Here is a 19,482-nt window from a genome sequence, read left to right on the forward strand (position 1 = left end):
GCAGGTTTTCTGTGCCGCACACAACATGAATCCCCCAGCGTGACACGCTGTCCACTTACCAATAAGAAAAGCAGTACGAATGTTTTCCTACAAAGAGGCGTGATTGACGGACTATGTAACATGACGACCTGGGATCTCTTACAATCCTTATGTTCATTTAATCTTGTTTAGGCTCCAGGGTTCGTTGGCTACCGGAAACCACCCGAGGATTCTGCTGGCGATCCGGTTCGGGCCAGTTAGTTCGCTTAGTCTGACGGTGGGGGGGGGGGGGGGTCTCCTAGCCGTCAGGCAAGAACTGGGCCAGAGGTCGGGCTGTCAACGTCCCATATAAATTCCGGTTTACATTTATGTCAGAGATCCCAATAGCTCATCTAGTTACCTTCTCTTTCCCTCTGGGGGGTTCCCGTGTCTCGTCTAGTCATGGTCGTCAAACTCTATGTTAATTAATTGTGCAATATAATGTAAATGATTAGCAAAGTGTTATGTAAATGTGCAATATATTTTACCTCCACGCCGTCGGTGGGTCCTGGGACCATCTCACGGTCTATAATGTCATGAGTGTTTATACAATGTGCCACAGGCCTAAAAGCAGTGGATCCTGGCCAGATCTCCAGTTTGTTATATTTGGTTGCCAGATTCAGCATTATAACTTTTACAATATTTACTTTTCTCTCATTAAATTATGTAAATTAGATGCAAGCTCGATACCGCACCTTCGGTCTTCTGATTGGTTCTGCCTTAGGGCATTGTGGGAATGCTTCTGTATAAAAACTGGACAGATCTACACGAACAGCACTTCTACCTTCCTCCGACTAACGCCCTGTCTTAATCACTAAGGCGTCACGCCCTGTTGAGGTGTGAGCTAGATCATCTCTCTGAAATAATGTGTTGAAACTGTAGAGGTGTGCCCTTGGCACTTCACTCGTCTCATCGCTGATCTTTATGCGAAAACCCAACGGCGTCATGATCCCGTCGCCCGTGGATTGGTTAGTGGTCAGACCGGCTACCCATGGACGTTCGCCTCCAGTTCCCTACGCAGTGGCTGAGCTGTGCCCTCAATGTGTTTGGTGTTTGGAGACACCAAACCCGTCTGATGCTGGTATCGGGGAATCTTCTGCTGTGAGGTAGACACCGGGGAGTGTCTATCAGACGATGTGAACTAATACGTGAAAATCTGGACATGGCAGTGAGACTGTTCTGTTTTATTAATCTGTTATAATATTGAGAGAAAGGTTTAATTGTGATAATTGTTGATAAAGCATTATATTAACAGTTAATATATAATTGAATAAATGCTTATAGTTTAATCAAAATCTTGTTTCTTTCGTTGTTGTCATCCATTCAATGGCCACTGGGATACAAATACAAATACAAAGCCACAACAGGCAAAATGCCCAACGAGGTGGCTGATAAAAAGATGCCCATAAAAATATGGATGGCATATGTTTCAAAAATACAGCAACCCCATTAAAAATGCAATTAACACAAATTATAAACAATATATACACATGATAAAATATTATACAATGCCCATAAAGAATACTTATGGTTGTCTTATTCTAAGAATGGATAGCTTCTCGATTTACCCCAACATGTTTATCGTATTTCTTTTTAAACGTGTCAATTGTGTTACAATTTACTACCTCCGGGGATAAGCTATTCCATTTATTAACAACCCTATTAGAGAAAAATTCCCTGCGACACCATAACCTTGCATTGTCCCTCACCAATCGATACTGGTGTCCCCTTGTAAAAGCAGTTGATTGGCGGTGTACTAAAAGTTCATGGTCCATCCTATCCATCCCATTGAAAATTTTGAACACTTCGATCATATCTCCTCGACACCTGCGTTCATCCAATGTAAACATATTCAAAAAACGAAGTCTCTCTTCATAACTCAAGCCCTGTGTGCCAATAAGGACACGCGTAGCTCTTCTCTGCACCCCTTCAATCAAGTCTATGTCCCTCTGTAGGTATGGTCTCCAAAACCTTACAGCATACTCCAGTCCAGGACGAACTAAGCCTCGAAAAAGCGGAAGAATGACTTTGGGAGAACGCGAAGAGACCTTTTTGAAAATGAGACCAAGCATTCTATTCGCTTTTTTGACCACCGCTGAACAATGTTCAGAAAACTTAAGTCGCTCGTCAATGAGAATTCCCAAATCGGTGACTCTAGTTGCATCCGGGATAGTGACACCATTCAACTCGTAAGATAACCATGGGTTGTTCGAACCAAAATGAGCAACAATGCACTTATCTACGCTAAACGTCATGCCCCATTCATTTGCCCATGCTGCAATCCTGTTTAAGTTGGTCTGGAGCAACTCCCTATCGCTTTCATTCCCGATTACCCCCATTAGCTTCACATCATCTGCGAATTTGCTAGTAATTCCATCGATACCCTGATCGAGTTTGTCGATAAACAGTGAAAAAAGTATGGGGCCAAGGACACTTCCCTGAGGAACTCCACTTCTGACGTCTGTCCAACCAGAGAATTCCCCGTTCACCATAACTCGTTGCGACCTATCTCTTAACCATGATTCTATCCAATTCAGCAAGTTGCCCCCTATTCCAATCTCGTGTAAACGCTTCAAGAGTTTGCCATGTTGGACCCGATCGAATGCCTTCTGGAAATCAAGGTAAACAAGGTCGACATTTTTGCTCTTACCCAAAGCCTTAGTCACGTAATCATAGAAGCAAAGGAGGTTAGTTACACATGACTTCCCCTTCCTGAACCCATGCTGATTATCCGACAATACATTATTCTCGTCTATCCACTTCACAAACTGCCTTTTGATGATAATTTCCAAAATTTTCGAGAGGGAGCTCGTCAAACTCACTGGACAATAATTTGACACGCTTCTCTACTACCCTTCTTAAATATCGGAACAACGTTAGCAAGTTTCCAATCTCTTGGGACGATACCCTCAGCAACACTACTCCTGAATATCTGTGCGACTGGCCCCAACAATTCATTAGCACCTTCCCTGAGAACCCTGGGATAGATATCATCTGGTCCTGATGCTTTGCTTGCACATACATTTCTCAGAAGATTTAGGACCTCCACGTCTTCTACTTGAATATCGTTGAGGGTTTTATTACCCCATGCAACACCCGTATATCGAATATCATTATCTCCATTAAAAACCGACGCGAAAAAGTCATTGAAAGCACTACACATGCCTACATTGCTCTCTACCTTAGAGCCTCCTATCGAGAGGGGGCCAACTGTCCCCTTACATCCATTATTGACGTATCGAAAAAATGATTTTGGGTCAGAGCCAATGTTATCTGCCAACCTAGATTCAACTTCCTTTTTACTATCCCTTATCGCTCTCTTCAACAGTCTTCTTTTATCAGTAAACAATGATAGGTCACCACGTCCACTTTTATACTCTCTGAATGCTCTTTTCTTTTCAAGATAAAGGTTCCGCACGCTATCCGTGAACCATAGAGGGTGTGATGTACAAACACGCTTTTTTCGAACAAAGGGTATGACGCTGTGCAAAACAGAGGACAGCTTCGTAAAATGCTAAAGAACCAGGAAATGCAAGCTAAACATTGCAACTATTTTTGGAGGAGTCAAATACGTTGTGTGCCACACATTTCAACAATCTTCTCTTTATTTTAGTTGTGTTCTCTTTCCCTTCCTTCACCGGAGCATGCAGATGACAGAGTAGACGATGCCAGGGTCATATACTATATAGCAGTCCTGAGCTGATGTGCCACGCTAGGAAAACACAAATGCTTAGCATGATTATGTATGTAACATTACCATTTGGCCCCCCCCCCCCTCCCATGGAAATGGTCCTTATTTATGGATTTAACTCACCCCCCTTAACTCACCTTTTTTGTTCTCAAGATCGATCGGCGAGATCATCTGTCGCCGATCTGCTTCAATTCCTTGTATGCTGCCAACTTCCATACATCAAAAGTTGAAATAGTGTTTTATTCCATATGAGAGAGAGAGAGAGAGAGAGATATGCAAATGAGTTTTACTGTTTAAATAGTCTACGTTTTTACAGGGTACTGATCCTGCATTCTGATTGGATGTTGGCATGGGAAGATTCTCTTAAAAGGTCGCCAGTGTGCTGAGAAGATTGGAAAATACACAAACGTACTCAACGATCTGTTTTAACAAGACCTTTTGTAACGTGTCACCCTTTTGGGTGTCCCGTTATGGGTTGCATTACCGATGTCTCTATAATCCCCCCCCAGCTAACTAGTTAACACTAGGTCTTTCTCCAATCGAGGTTCTGGTTGTGTCAACTACCTTTGATGATTATGTTCAATATAAGTTATTCTTTGTAAAGAAATCGTTATTGTCATCAATTACCTTGTTTAGTTAGCGGAGGGTCGTGGACTTCCGCTGATTTGGTACAATCCATAATTCCTGAGGTGAACTATCTCGAGAGGTCAACACTGTCCGCCTCACCTGAAAATAAGGACACTTCGTTCTTGATGTTGGACATTCGAGTTGATCAACGATGTCACGCTGTTAATAGGAGCTGATCCACGGCTGTATTTGGGTGAGACCTAATCTTGTTGTTTTGTGCTTCGTTGTCGATTTCAGAATTAACATGTAATCATTTGAATTCTAACGTATAACTTATTCTAAGTACTTGTAACAATAAATGTTTTGATCTGGAACTTACCTAGTTCCTTTATTGCCCGTTGAATCTTTGAATCACGGGAATGTAGCTTAACAACATCGCTACAATTTCACCCTGAATAGGCGTACGTCTCAATGTTCTGGTGATCCGACAGTCTAATCTAGTTCAGACGTAGCCGCTTAGGGCCACCGGGCCTTTGTTCCTGTCGGCCATAGCACGGGTGTGATGGAATACTAGTCTTCTCACTGGGACACAGACTTCTCTCACGTCCGGAATCCTGGTCATGTATGCTTCATGTGGAGAAAGGAGATCTCGCTCAAGATATAGCTAGGCTGAGCCGATACTGTCTCAAAGTTTGACCACCTGGGACACATGCTGGTAATACTCGTGCAGTAGAAGAAAGGTAACGCTGACATGGGAATGTGAATCTCGTCTAACTGACTGACAGATCGGTAAGATCTTATCAATTAATGTGCAATATTTACTAAAGTTAAAAACTCAAAAATTTTTTTGTATTTATGTTTATTCCTTTTGACTGGTTAAAAGTTCTAAAAAATTTAAAAAACTTAAATGTAATAAATCTTATTAGTGGAAAGAAAATTGTTTGTTTCATTGTTGTCATTCGCAAATGCTAGTTATTATGTTGGGAAAAATAAAAAAAAGGAATCTGGCATGTAACGAAGGCTAAGTACAATTCGTTACATGTAACACATTTCTGCCGATTCGATTTTCAAGCGACGCAAAAAGCCTACTCCTGGGAGAACCCAGCTTTAGGGATGACCACTCGTTACGGTATTCCGGGAAAGAAACCTAGTCTCTCATGGAATCTCTCATGTGTGAACAAGGCGCCGCGGTGAAAAGATACACTTATCATCATCCCCTACTCCAGTGGAAGTGAAATTTTTTTCCCTCTTCTTTTTCAGTAGCGAGTTGTGATGTGAATAAACATGTCAAAAAGGACGAAAAAGCAGTGACATTTTGCAGTTTCTCGGAATTTTCGTAGTGAGATATTGGCTGTCAACAAAAGAAGGGAGGGATAAAATAGGGTAAAAAAGGACTATTGCGGCAAAAGTAGGAAAATATGAGGGAATTTCTGAAAAGTAGGAAAAATAGAAGCACTGCGAGGTCTGGGGAAGGGTGGGGGAAGAACCCCTCCAATCACAATAAAAACAATTTTTTAATTTTTTAATTTAAAGATTTAAATACAACACCCCATAGGAACTGGACCCTAAGGGTTCAGGACACACAAGCCGCTGCCCCCACAAAAGCATAAGCAGATACAGGTTGTTTCTCGAATGAGGGAAAAAGGGGACAAAAAAACACCAGCTACATTACTCTCTAACCTAGACCCTCTTATCAAGAAGGGGCCAACTGTCCCCTTACATCCATTATTGATGTATCTTTCGGGTGATATCTGCCAACCTAGATTGAACTTCCTGTTTACTATCCCTTATGGCTTTCTTTAATACTCTTCTTTTATCAGCAAACAATGACAGGTCACCTTGTCCACTTCCATCCTCTCCGAATGCTTTTTTCTTTTCAAGATAAAGTTTACGCACGCTATCCGTGAACAATAGCCGGCGCGATGTACAAACACGCCTTTTTTGAACAAAGGGAATGACGTTGTGCAAAACAGAGGACAGCTTCGTACTAAATTCTTCCCATTAACTTACCACCCCGACTGATTGCAACTAGTCTTTGAAAACTTCCACAAACTTCTTAAAACATCAAAGTAAGTTCTCTGAAAACAAGGAACCAATCTTTTGTTATCAACCTTACCCGAAGAAAAATTAGTGAAAACTGACGGCACGATGATCACTGGAGGAAAACTCGTCCCCCACCAAAACATGTTCAACTAGATCCTCAAAACTAGTAAGAACTAAATCCAAAATAGCAGTACCCCTAGTGGCTTCTGATACATGCTGATACAGAAAATTATCGAGCACCAACTTAAGAAAGTGTCTTCCATACTGATCTAGCTGAAAGGTTCTTGCAATCAATACCCGGGTAATTTAAATCCCCATGATTATGCTTACACATGTAGGAAATTTCATCATGAAATTTGGCGATGTAGTTTGGATCCCTATTCGGTGACTTGTAACAAACCCCAACAATAAGTTCATGATGTCTCTTGTTTTCAAGCTCAACCCATATATTTTCAATACCACTTCTCTGCATGTTACACTCTCTAGCCTTCAAACATGATTTCACGTATATCAACACTCCACCCCCTTTCCCATCAGGTCTTTTTCCCAAAAAAGTATCTTAACCTGAGATGTGTAAGAAAGATTCATCCCAATCGTTTGCCCAAGATTCTGTAATGTCTTTAAGATCCAGGCCATCCACAAGTATCAGAGTTTCTCAAAAATCTTTCTTATTACCCAAGCTCTTGGCATTAATTAGCACACATTTTAATTTGCATGGTGATTTAGTGTCAATCGAGAAGCCATCCAAGTCAGAGGTGGGTAATTCCCCGTCAATACTGTTGTGATTATCATTAACTAACCCACATTCCCGACTGTGTGGCCCGGGAGTAAAAAACCTGACCTAAGCATATCGTGAACCTCCCAGGCCCCCTCTTATTCAGATGGATCCCATCCCAATGAAGCCACCTATCAGTAAATGCAAAAATCTCCAAGAACATGACCCCAAGCAATCACCATCATTGTTTTCTCATGCTATAAATTCACTACAGAGCTACCCTTCAGTGAAAACTGGCTTGCAGACCCGCCAAAGATCCAACTGCCCTGTTCCATGTTGGGGGGGGGGGGGAAGGTCATGTCTTTTCTGCAGAGAACCAGCAATGTTCCCAAGAGGACTCCCAACTGCCATGCCAGTCAACCCCTCCCCAGGAATTATCATGGGATCCTGAGAATGCTGCTTTAGGGGAATATTATTACAGAAGTTGAAATGTCCCGACAAGTAAAGAAAGAAAAGTTCTTTTTTTTGTTCATTCATGCTAAATAGCTTTTTTTGCCCACCTATATAATGTCTGCCCTGATGTAGGGTGACTACACATTGACATTGTGTTTTTCTGTTGCTACTCACCCATCTATCCCTCCCTCCAGTGCAAAAAAGGAGAGAGAAGAAAAAATATTGAATGCCACAGTTTTCTTCAAAGCCTAGATTTTATGGGAAGGGGGGGGGGGAAATCGAAAAAAAGAGATCTGGAGAATCATAAAATAAAATCTGAGACCTTCATTAAAATTTTGTGACTTCTGTGACCTTTTCCTCCTTCCATGACTTTTCTGGGACTTCATGACTTCTCCGTGATAGTAGACACCCTGTTGTCCATTAGTTTATGTTGTTCTTTCCCACTTTTTTTTCAATTTTTGGATTCAATTAACTCAGCAAATATTGCACTTGGAAATGTGGAACATTTTCTTTGTGTGTATGTGTGTGAACTCTGAAGAGACGGGGCAACAACTTTCTGATTAGATTGATAGTATTATATATTCATTTATTTTTACTCAAATGATTGTATATGTTATATTTATGATTGATTTATCATGTAATTGTCAAGTTAGATAATATTTGTATAATTTTAGTTTTCTGAAGATGATGTCACTCTCAGCTATCTATATGAAGGTTTTTGACAGCTGGCGGAGGCAAATATGTACTTAGGACAGAAAGAAAACTCAATTGCCCTTGTGGGGAACTGAACTCACATCCTCTCACTCGCTAGGTGAGTACATTAGACTACAAAATTAGCGAATATCTCAATCTTTTCTTAGAACTCATGTGCATGGACGGTTGAACCTAATTCAGGCCAAAGCTCACAATTGCTGACACTGCAACCAGATGGCGATTTACCCAAGGATGATGTCACTCTTTGCTATCCACACCAATATTTTAACAGCTGGTTGATGCAAAGATGTATTAAAAAGGAGAGAAAATTCAACTGCTCTTCATTCAGCAGTTGAATTTTCTTTATTAACCTTAATACTTGGTATATATTAAGGTACAATTATTTATGTACTGACCTTAAATAATAGTGGCAATTGAGAAATCCTTTGTTACTGCGAATCTCTGCATTATAAAATAAAACTACTGGTAAAATTTCACGTTTATAGCTTCATGCTTTCGGCTCAGTGATGTTGTACCATTTGACCTTTGGACCCCCAGGGGTTGAAAATTTTGAAAACCCCCTTCTTAGTGATTCTTTATATTATAATATGAAACTACTGACCACAAATTTCATATTTATACACTGGTGTAAGAAATTAAGAGAATTTGCAGACTTGGTCGATTATCTCTAGAACTACTGTACCGATTTTAATGAAATTTGATATGTACATACATTGATACAATACAAAACAAATAACCATTCAATAATTGTAATACATACACATGATCGTGCGTAACACTCGGAGTCGGAAGGTATGAAACAGCGGTTACAGAATAAACAAAAAAATGGGTTAATAGATTGGTTAATAGGGGGTATGGTCCCCTCTTACAGTTTATCATTTCCTGTGGCAATTGATCCCACTCGTTCAGCAACGCTGTTTTCATTCCCTGGATGGTTCCCGGAGGGTGGTTGCGAGTTGCAATTGCCCTCCCCAGAGCGTCTCAGACATGCTCTATAGGGTTAAGGTCTGGAGATCTGGCTGGCCAATCCATCCGGCGAATATCCTCATTCTCTAGAAAATCGTCGAGCAGAAGAGCTCTATGTGGACTCGCATTATCATCCATTAAACTGAACTCAGGGCCAACTGCACCCCTGAAAAGGCGAACATAGGCCTCCAAGATCTCATCGCTATACCTCACACTAGTCACATTGCCTCTTTCAAAGACATGGAGAGGTGTGCGGCCATCCAACATGATGCCTGCCCAGACCATTAAACCTCCTCCATCATAATGGTCGATTTCGCAGACATTGGAGGGTAGGTAGCGGGTCCCTGGTTCTCTCCATATGAACGTACGGCGAGAATCGGTGCTTAGGCTGAACCGGGACTCATCAGTGAAGAGAACGGTCGCCCATTGATCCATACTCCAATCTCTATTCACCATGATAAAGGGATTCTCCTGTGCATAGAAGTGAGCGGGACACAAAAAAGTGGGTCTTCTTGCAAACAACTCTCTCTCATGAAGTCTTTTGGAAACAGTCACCCTTGATACACGGGTTTCTGTGGCTGCATACAAGTCACGAGAGAGCTGAGAAGCTGTAGCACTCCTGTTACGCCTCGCTATAATCGACAAATGGCTATCTTCTCTGGCCGTTGTGGCTCTTGGACGACCTTGCCCAGGCTTTCTCTTGATTAACCGATTGCTGCAAAATAACACCAAGAAATTCACCGAGGTGTGCTAGCGAACGAAATGTGTCTTAACTTACACACACTTATAAAGCCTGTTTCTCTATTGGCTCCGCCTACACACACGTGTATGCTTACGTATTTAACGTACAAGATTTTCATTTTTGTCTAGAAGCAGTGGTTTTACATTCAGTTCAGTTCTTTTCATGAAATTCGATAAAATATGCAAATTCTCTTAATTTATTTCACCAGTGTAGTTTCAGCGGTTTTTACATGGCATACTTTCTCTATATAACATTTTGACCTTAGGTGTGGAAATTTGAAAACCCCCTTCTTAGTGAGTCTTTATGTCATGAAATAAAACTACTGATCAAATTTCATAAATATAGCTTCAGTGGTTTCAGCTTGGCACAATTTCTCTATTTAACCTTTGAACTCCCTTATGATTATCTTAAGAGTCGAAATTTGAAAAATCCCTTCTTACTGAGTTAATTACTTTGCATTACAAAATGAAACAACTGACCAAATTTCATATCTATAGCTTCAGCAGTTTCGGTTCGGTGATGATGAATCAGTAAATCAGTCTGGACATGTTATTTTATATGTATAGATATCACTATATCGTGATGTAAAGTTGATGATGTAAGATTTTCAATATCACCAGTATATGTAAATTCGTAATTATGTGTGCATGTGTGACATTACTCATTGCCTTCCAATCACTGTAAGCCCAGGGGATTATGGGAGATTTCTCCTCCTCATAATGGACATATTGATCAGTAGTTCATTGTGTATTTAATGTTCTATTTAAAGGTTCATTGAAAAAAAAAAAGATTAATTTACCAGCTTATAACTAGGTTTTTAATTTCATTGTCTACTAGTAGAAAAAGCTTGCAAAGAAGCCCATTAACACTGAGAATTTAACAAATGTAATAAATCTAAAACAAATATAAAGTCAATCCTGCTTACAACGTCCCCATTTAAAACGTTTTATTACATCTTATTTTCGTGGTCCCAACTCGAAGTAATTCTCATTAAGATTAATCCTTTTTCCTGGTAGAATGATTTTCTTTTCCCTCCCTGATGGTCCACCAATATTACCTGTCACCATTTAACTGCCACATATTTGCACACCTGAATATGGGAGCTGTCATTGGTGACTAGTTGGAGAATATGGGATTTGTATTGGTGAAACTTAACAGTGTGCTTGTGTCCAGCATTTGGCATGTTTTATGTTCAGTAGGTGGTGCCATCTATCCAGGGCCGCAACTACATACTTTCTCAAACGGGACAAGCACACATTTTGGCACCCAGTGTAATGTAGAAGCAGTTATAAAGGGCAAATTGAGTGCCCCCTCTAGTCCAGAGCAAGGGCACCAGACTCGCCTGCTCCTTCCTCCCCCTAGTTGCAGCCCTGCATCTATCCTCCAAATTGGAAAAATGCATGGATCTGAAATTTAATACTTACCTTGTATACATGTTTGTGTTGTAGGTCTGTGTAATCGTCATGACTAACCAAGTGCATTTTATCTATGAAATAAACATGGTGGGTGTTTTCATCCACTGATGTTATTCTGCTGTGAGTTATGAACTAGAAACGAAAACTAGATTTTTTAGGACATGGTGACCAAAGTTAATTTTTTATTCTAATAACTATACAACCCTTGAAATATAAATGACGTACCTGGAGTCTGCACATCATTTGGATACTTTTTCTAATTGAAAGTTGTAGGATCACTGGTTCATCAGTAATTTGTGGCAAAGCCCCTCAAGCGTTGACACTGTATATTTATTTGAAGATGAATAACCTTTTTTTTTCACTCATGTATGTACCTCATTTTTAAAGGTTTTAAATTGTTTTTAATTATTTTTTCAAGACCAGAGGTACACATGTGTATGTAAGTCAAACGTTTCTAGTAAAAGATACAACCCAAATTAATTTTTTTTTTCTTCTTAACTTTCACTTTGACAAGCAACAAACACAAATCAATCTAAAATTATATAATTTAATTTTTACTGACTTGTGTTTATTGTATTTAATAGTCAGTTTTGGCTCAGGTGTAAAGAGGTTGAAAAAATTTCACATGCTGGGACTCCAAAAAAAAAAAGAAAAAAAGAAAAACTCACTATTTAATATGATTGCTTTGACAAAAGCAGTTCGTTCACCATTATTGCAGATACTTATGCCAGTAGTTGCTGTTTTATCATTGTTGCTGTTTGAATATAACGGCAATTTGAGTATTGAATCTTCTTCCACAAGGGTGTTTTCAACAACTATATTACTGGTCCCAACATATCCAACAAGTGGCACCTAAAACCACAAAATATGAACATCGAATAAGTATACAACATTTTTCAGTGAAAAATAAAACCGTGAAACTTCTTAATTAACTTCAAAGGCAGACAGACTAATTAGCTGGAGACTTAGTTTACATGCCATATTTCCCAGGCGGGTATGGGTTACTTCCCCATAATAAAAAAATAAAAAAAAGAGTATTGTATATAAATAGGAGCAAAGGTGGGCTATCTTCAGTGCATTATACACATTCTTTGCCCCACCCCCATTCAGACAGCCAGTCTGCTTATGTCATATTCCTGTACATAATCCAGCATGCTACAAAATGACACGATTGAGCGGCATGTCAGATAAATCAAACCATTTTCCTTAAAACTTGACTATCTTTTATATCAATATAAATACAAAATCACAAGTTACAACAGGCAAATTGACCAAAATCAAACAATTTTCTTTCTTAGAAAAAAAAATAAAAATGTGTTATTTAAAGTCCCTTTATGTGATTAATTTTTTGAATATTCAAATACAGCTTGATTTTCACTCCGAAGCATATGCTACAAACTAACTCCAGCAGCCCAGAGGCGTAAACTTGTATCCGGTCCAAGGTCCCCCCCCCCCCAATATATTGCAGAGCTGGCTTGGTTCCCCCCAAAAATTCGGGTTGATATGTTTCTCACACTTAGCTTAGACAAACTTTTTGATGAAAAATTGTTCTATATAGTGCTAGTAGAAATAATCTGCATGAAATTTTATTTTATTACTTTTCTTTTAGAATCTCAATATACTTGTTGTGATAATAATAGCCATGTTTCGAGGTCAACACCTGCCTCACTCGATCTAAATTGCATTCTCCCAGAGTGCTGCCAGTTGTTGCTGCATAAAAGAATCTCTGGAGATGAAATATCTTGTAGGGGGAGAGGAATCATTTCTTGCTTGTAGTGTCGGTAAACTCAAGAGCGCTTCTTTTCTTGAGTTTGACCCTTGGGGAAGGGGACATGAGGCAACGGGGAAAAAAAAGAAAAAGTAGGAGGAGGCAAAGTAGACAACGAATAAGCTGATTAACAAGATCGGGGGCCTGTAAAATATTTGAGCCTTCACAACAAAATAACTAGGGATACTAAATCAAATAAATAAAATTAGAATAAAATTAACATAAAAAAGAAGAAAATAAGAAATGAATGGAAATTTTCAAAGATTTGACCATAACATTCATACTAGGAATATGAAATTTCCTCCTTATAAATCAGGGATTTTTATTTGCAGCACTCTTAGAAATTTTAAACATTTGCAGCCAGGGTCAAAACAAGATCCTGGATCAGCCGGAGTGAACACACATTTTGGCACCCCCCTTGTAATGTTGAAGAGGTTAAAGGGCAAAATTTGCGCTCCCTCTGGTCCCACACCTACGACAGCACACCCCGCCTGCTCTCCTCCTCCTCCAGTTGCAGCCATTTCCAGCATCCCAAACGATATTTAGGCATTTTGGCAGCCAGGGCCGGAACTAGGGAAGAGGTGTTACTCTAGGCAGCAATCTTGAGAGGCTGCAAAGTCTAGGGGAAACAAAAAACACTTTTTTAAATGATTCTATTGTTTAAAGTAAAGACTGGCGAATTTACATATTCTTCCCTTCCCCCCCCCCCCCTACAAAAATGATTCTGACTCCTAGTTACAAATCATAAAACCAGGCTTTTGCTAGGTCCCTGGGTAGGATTTTTACAGGCTGGAGTCAAGTGCTTCGAACCTGTGAGTGCTTGTCTTGAGTTTTATATAAAAAATTTGGATTTGTGAATCAATTCTGAGATGATCAGACCATGGTCTCCATAAGGGTGGGGATTACAGGGATTCGGCCCTGATACCCTGAAAGATATTTTTAAAAATTATTTTAAATAACATGATCCTCATATATTCCCAAGAGATCCGTATGATCTGTGCAGAGAATTTGTTAGTGTTAGTAGACATTCGTGCCGAACTGGGATTTGAACCCAGACCGGCACGGTCAGAGGCAAACTCCCTAACCACTGGCTGCAGTCCAGTGAAAAAACAAAAACGTATGATGATTCTTATCATTTTTTCCATGAGAAGAGCAAAAGTAATCATTAAGTAAGTGATTTCTCACAATCTTTCCTACGCATGCTACAACTGCTTTTGCAGCAGTCAATTGCACAATTAGGAATTGGCACTGTGACATCATGTGCGAGATATACTCTCGGGTGGCAAGAGCAATGCAGTGTCATGGCGGGCAGGGGAAGGTAATAAATAAACTTTGTCTGGCATGAACCGTCCAACCCCCCCACAAGATTCTACAGACCAGGACAAGGAGAAATAAACAGACTATAGTGCATGTGTGGCACTGCTCTTTCTCATAATGTATTACGTAACATAAAAAATTTAGAATCATTCACACCCTTCATATAACTACTTAATCATTAATGTACAGTAAAGATTAAGTAGTTATATGAAGGGTTCACAATCATAACAGACCAAGTCCATTTTTTACCAAAAATGTGACAGTTAGCTCAGGAGGTGCAGCAACGTCTGTTCTGTTCTTTTCCATAATGAGCAAAGTTTGTAGTTCACCTACTCAATGATAGGTATCTAATATTACAACTTAGCTGGGGATGTGCTTATAGATGTTTGAATAAGGATTGCATCACATTAGACTCTAGAGGCAGACATACTCCTGCAAACAAAATTGACATTACAGACATTATTGATTATATAAAGTCATTTCTAGCCAATCAAAGTCACCATTCCAGGAAAGATAATCCTAATAGAAAGTACCTTCACCCCGATCTTTCGATTCGGAAGATATATGGCATTTATGTAGAGGAATGTGCAGCAAAGAATAAGATATCCGTGAAAGAGAAATTATATTACAAAATATCCAGCGCAAAACTTAATTGACACTTTAAACCAACAAGTACAGATACATATAAATTATGCAATGACATATCCATGAAGCTTTCAACAGAAAATGAAATCACTAGAAAAAGTCTTGAAACTAAACAAGAGCTCCACTTGCGGAAAGCACAGCAGGATAGAGAGAAAATGAAAATAGATAAGGATAAAGAGGAAAAAGCCTCGAATGGCACTTACTGCTGTACATTCTACTTCAAAAAGCACTTCCTTTTCCTAAGCTCTGAACATCAGTAGCTTATAAACGCAATCTTTATATTTATAATTTTGGGGTAAATTCCTTCAATGATAATGTTGGATATATGTACGTTTGGGATGAAATGGAAGGGGGAAGAGGTTCTCAAAACATTTCTAGCATTGTTGTGAGACACCTAAGAGAGGAAGCCTCTAAATATAAGGAAATAATTCCATATTCCGATGTATGTGGTGGCCAAAACCAGAACATCAAAATGTCCTTACACTCTTGAAACTAGTCAATAGTACAGACATAGAGCAGCACAGTCAATTGACCTCAAATTCCTGGTGATTGGAAGGGGATAATTAAGAATGCAAAGAGATGCCCAAGATTTTGATTTACAGAAGTTAAACATTATGATTTTGTTTCTACCACAGCTTTGGAAGAAGCTGCCACTAACAGAAAGGAGGACACTGAAGGAGTTTGTTTCAGTTGGTTGACTATCAGATGGCTGTGAGTTGTGAGAGGTTGTCTCTTCATGTTAGAGTTCAAAGAAACCCTCAATGAAAGAATCTACTTTTTTGAAAAATAAATTTGGAAAAGCAGGTTTGTAGACGAAAGCTGCTTCCTTTGTCTCATTCAAGTCAAAATGCATTGTACACAGACCATAGAAAGATCACTTCGGCCAAAAGGAAAGATATGATGGATCTTCTCCCATACATTCCACATGTATATTTCAGAATCTTCCAGTGGAGGCAAATACTAGGCTCTAAGCTACACTGCTCAAAACAATTAGGGGAGCACATGGTTTTAACAAAATTACGCAAAGATGTATGCCGATAAGTAACATAAAATGAATCATCCATAATTTAAAGCCTAGCAGGAAATGGAAGAAGAAAACTTCATATGCAAATCAAAGTTCATGACGTCAAAAACCAGAAAAAGGAGATAAGGGCAGAAATCGGGATGTTGCAGAAACGTCTGTTTTACTGCCGTAACTGTGAAATTCGATTGCGCAGTATTTTTTTTTGAGACAAGGTGACTTGAGGATGTCTCAACAACGTGATTTACCGGAATCCATGGCATGGCATGTTATAGGCAGACTGGAATCCGGGCAAACACAACGTAGTGTCGCAGACGCTGTTGGAGTCGCCAGAAGTGTTGTTGCAAGGCTGTGGAATCGATTCCAAGAAACAGGAAATGTTAGACGTCGACCAGGACAAGGTCGGCCACATGCCACTACAGCAACTGATGACCGGTATATATGGTTAACAGCCCGTCGAAATAGAACAGACAATGCTACGCAGCTGCAAAGACGGTTGCTCTTGGCAACAGGACGAAGGGTGTCCAGCCAAACAGTACGTAATCGGCTTCATGAGGGAGGGCTCTATACACGTAGGCCAATGGTCTGCATTCCGTTGACCCCACGCCACCGTGCGGCCCGAAGAAGATGGGCTGCTGAACATCGAGATTAGGAGCAACATGATTGGAGCCAAGTGCTGTTTACAGACGAGTCCCGATTCAGTCTGGAGTGTGACACCCGACGTGTTCTGGTATGGAGGGACAGGGGCACTCGAAATAACCCCGCATTCGTTCGTGAAAGGTCACAATACAGACGAGCTGGTTGGATGGTATGGGGTGGAATCAGCATAGGCGGACGTACGGACCTGCATATCATTCGGAATGGCACTTTGACGGCCCGAAGGTATGCAGACGAGATACTGCGACCTCATGTCATCCCTTACGCTGGAGCCATTGGAGATTCCTTTGTTTTCCAGGATGATAATGCCCGACCGCATAGAGCTCGTCTGGTGGAGAACATGCTTGAAGCTGAAACAATACAGCGTATGGAATGGCCAGCATGCTCTCCTGACCTGAATCCAATCGAGCATGTTTGGGACATGCTCGGACAACGCATTGCTGCGCGACCAAGGCCGCCTGTTACTGTCCGAGACTTGCAGATTGCACTTCTTGAGGAGTGGAACAGTATTCCCCAAAGTCTGATCGATAACCTCATCGCATCCATGGCAAACAGGTGTGCAGCAGTCTTAGCTGTTCGAGGAGACCACAATTAAAACTCATGCATCATGTCTAAACAGTACTTTTTTTATCGTTTACATGTAACCAAATTGTTGCCCTAAATCATCTTTTCATGTTTTTTCCATATTTTCAAAGAATTAAAGCTTAATTCCAAATTTTTTAAAGTCTTTTTTCTGTATTGCGCATTGATACACGTGTACTATCCATTGTATGCCAATAGGTGGCTGTCTCGCACGGTTTTCTTCACTTTTTTGCTTGCTCTCCTACTTGTTTTGAGCAGTGTACTTTCTCTGAAATTGATAAAGATGATAATATTTTGTAGTGATTGATTTATGACAAATGGTAACATTTTTTATTCAAATCAGGGTTGTTTGGTTTAAACCACCTTGGTTTTAACTAAGTGGCTTTTTAAAAAAACCAGTGGCTTAAATATCATTTTTTCCTTGAAAAATATCATAAATACAAATACAACGCCACAACAGGCAAAATGCCCAACGAGGTGGCTGAGAAAAATATGCAATTAAAAATATGGATGTCATATATTTCAAAAATACAGCAACCCAATTAACAATGCAATTAACAAAAATTATAATCAATATATACATATGATAAAATATTATACAAAAAACATATTATGCCCATAAAGAATACTTATGGTTGTCTTATTCTAAGTATGGATAGCTTCTCGATTTACCTCAACGTGTTTATCGTATTTCTTTTTAAACGTTTCAATTGTTTTACAATTTACTACCCTCAGGGGTAAGCTGTTCCATTTATTAACAACCCTATTGAAGAAAAATTCCCTGCGACACCATAACCTTGCATTGTCCCTCACCAATCGATACTGGTGTCCCCTTGTAAAAGCAGTCGATTGGTGGTGTACTAAAAGTTCATGGTCCATCCTATCCATCCCATTGAAAATTTTAAACACTTCTATCATATCTCCTCGACACCTGCATTCATCCAATGTAAACATATTCAAAAAATGAAGTCTCTCTTCATAACTCAAGCCCTGTGTGCCAATAAGGACACGCGTAGCTCTTCTCTGCACCCTTTCAACGAATTCTATGTCCCTCTGTAGGTATGGTCTCCAAAACCTTACAGATATTCCGAAAAAAATAGGAAACAACGGTTCACTCAAATAATCAAAAACACAGCAGCAAGGATTACAAGCCTTGTCAGATATATGCACGCCAACAAAAAACAAAAAATCTGTCCACCAGATTTATAAAATAATGTTTTAAATGTTACAAAAATAAGGGGGAGAAAAACAGAAATGGATAAAAACAACAACAAAAATCATATCTACATGACTGCCACTACTAATACAAACCATTACATGTACAAGATATAGGGGATCCGGAACTTTCGCCCCCGACATTTCATCCCTGACATTCTGTCCCCGACATCTCGCCCCTGGAACGTTTCGTCCCCGTTACATTTGGCTCCCAGAAATTTCACCCCGGTACATTTTGCCCCTGGTGCGTTTGGCCCCCGAAAAATTCACACCTGACATTTCACCTGCCCTGAACGTATGAGTGACCGTATGAGTGATTGACTGTATGAGTGACCGAGTGACTGCATGAGTGACCGTGTGAATGATCGAGTGACCGTATGAGTGACCAAGTGAGTGTGAAATGAACTGTAGGAGTGCGTTAGTGACCGTACAAATGACTGAGCGAGTGGCAGAATGACTCACCACGTGAGTGACTGTATCAACTAGTGTGCAATTGACTTTATGAGTGAATGACCGTATGAGTGACCACGTGACTGACCGAATGGCCGTATGAGTGAGCAAATAAATGACCGCATGAGCAACCAAGTGATTAACTGTATGAGTGATCAAGTGAGTGATAGTGGGATTGACTGTGTCAGTGACAAAGGGAGGAATTGAGCGATGGAACGTTTGCGTGAATAAGTGACTGACCGAATGAGTGACCAAGTGAGTGGCTAATTAAATACTGGTGTAAGTTTCCTAGTGAATGATTGAGCGTATGAGTGACCGAGTGGCTGACGGAATGAAAGACAGAGTGAATGCTTGAATAAACTTGCGAGTGACTGAGTGATTGAGCATATGAGTGATCAAGGGAGAGACTGAGTGATTAACCGTATGAGTGACCGAGTGACTGACCGCATGAGTGACAGAGTGGTTAACTGCATAAGTGACCAAGTGAGTGACTGTATATGTGA

General features: G+C 40.0%; 1 protein-coding gene across 2 annotated transcripts in view; it reads right to left on the reverse strand.

Moving 5' to 3' along the window:
* Positions 1-19,482, reverse strand: part of LOC149074672 (uncharacterized) — a 363,805-nt gene that overhangs the window by 65,145 nt on the left and 279,178 nt on the right. For both annotated transcript variants that reach the window (XM_089247127.1, XM_089247128.1), the window contains exon 22: positions 11,993-12,176. In XM_089247127.1, coding sequence (XP_089103253.1) covers positions 11,993-12,176 — 184 coding nt within the window. The remainder of the gene's footprint in view (positions 1-11,992; positions 12,177-19,482) is intronic.

Source organism: Pholcus phalangioides, unplaced genomic scaffold, assembly GCF_987345545.1.
Source record: "Pholcus phalangioides strain wild (caught in Gottingen) unplaced genomic scaffold, Ppha-v1.0 ptg000017l_1, whole genome shotgun sequence".
Classification (NCBI taxonomy): Eukaryota; Metazoa; Arthropoda; class Arachnida; order Araneae; family Pholcidae; genus Pholcus; species Pholcus phalangioides.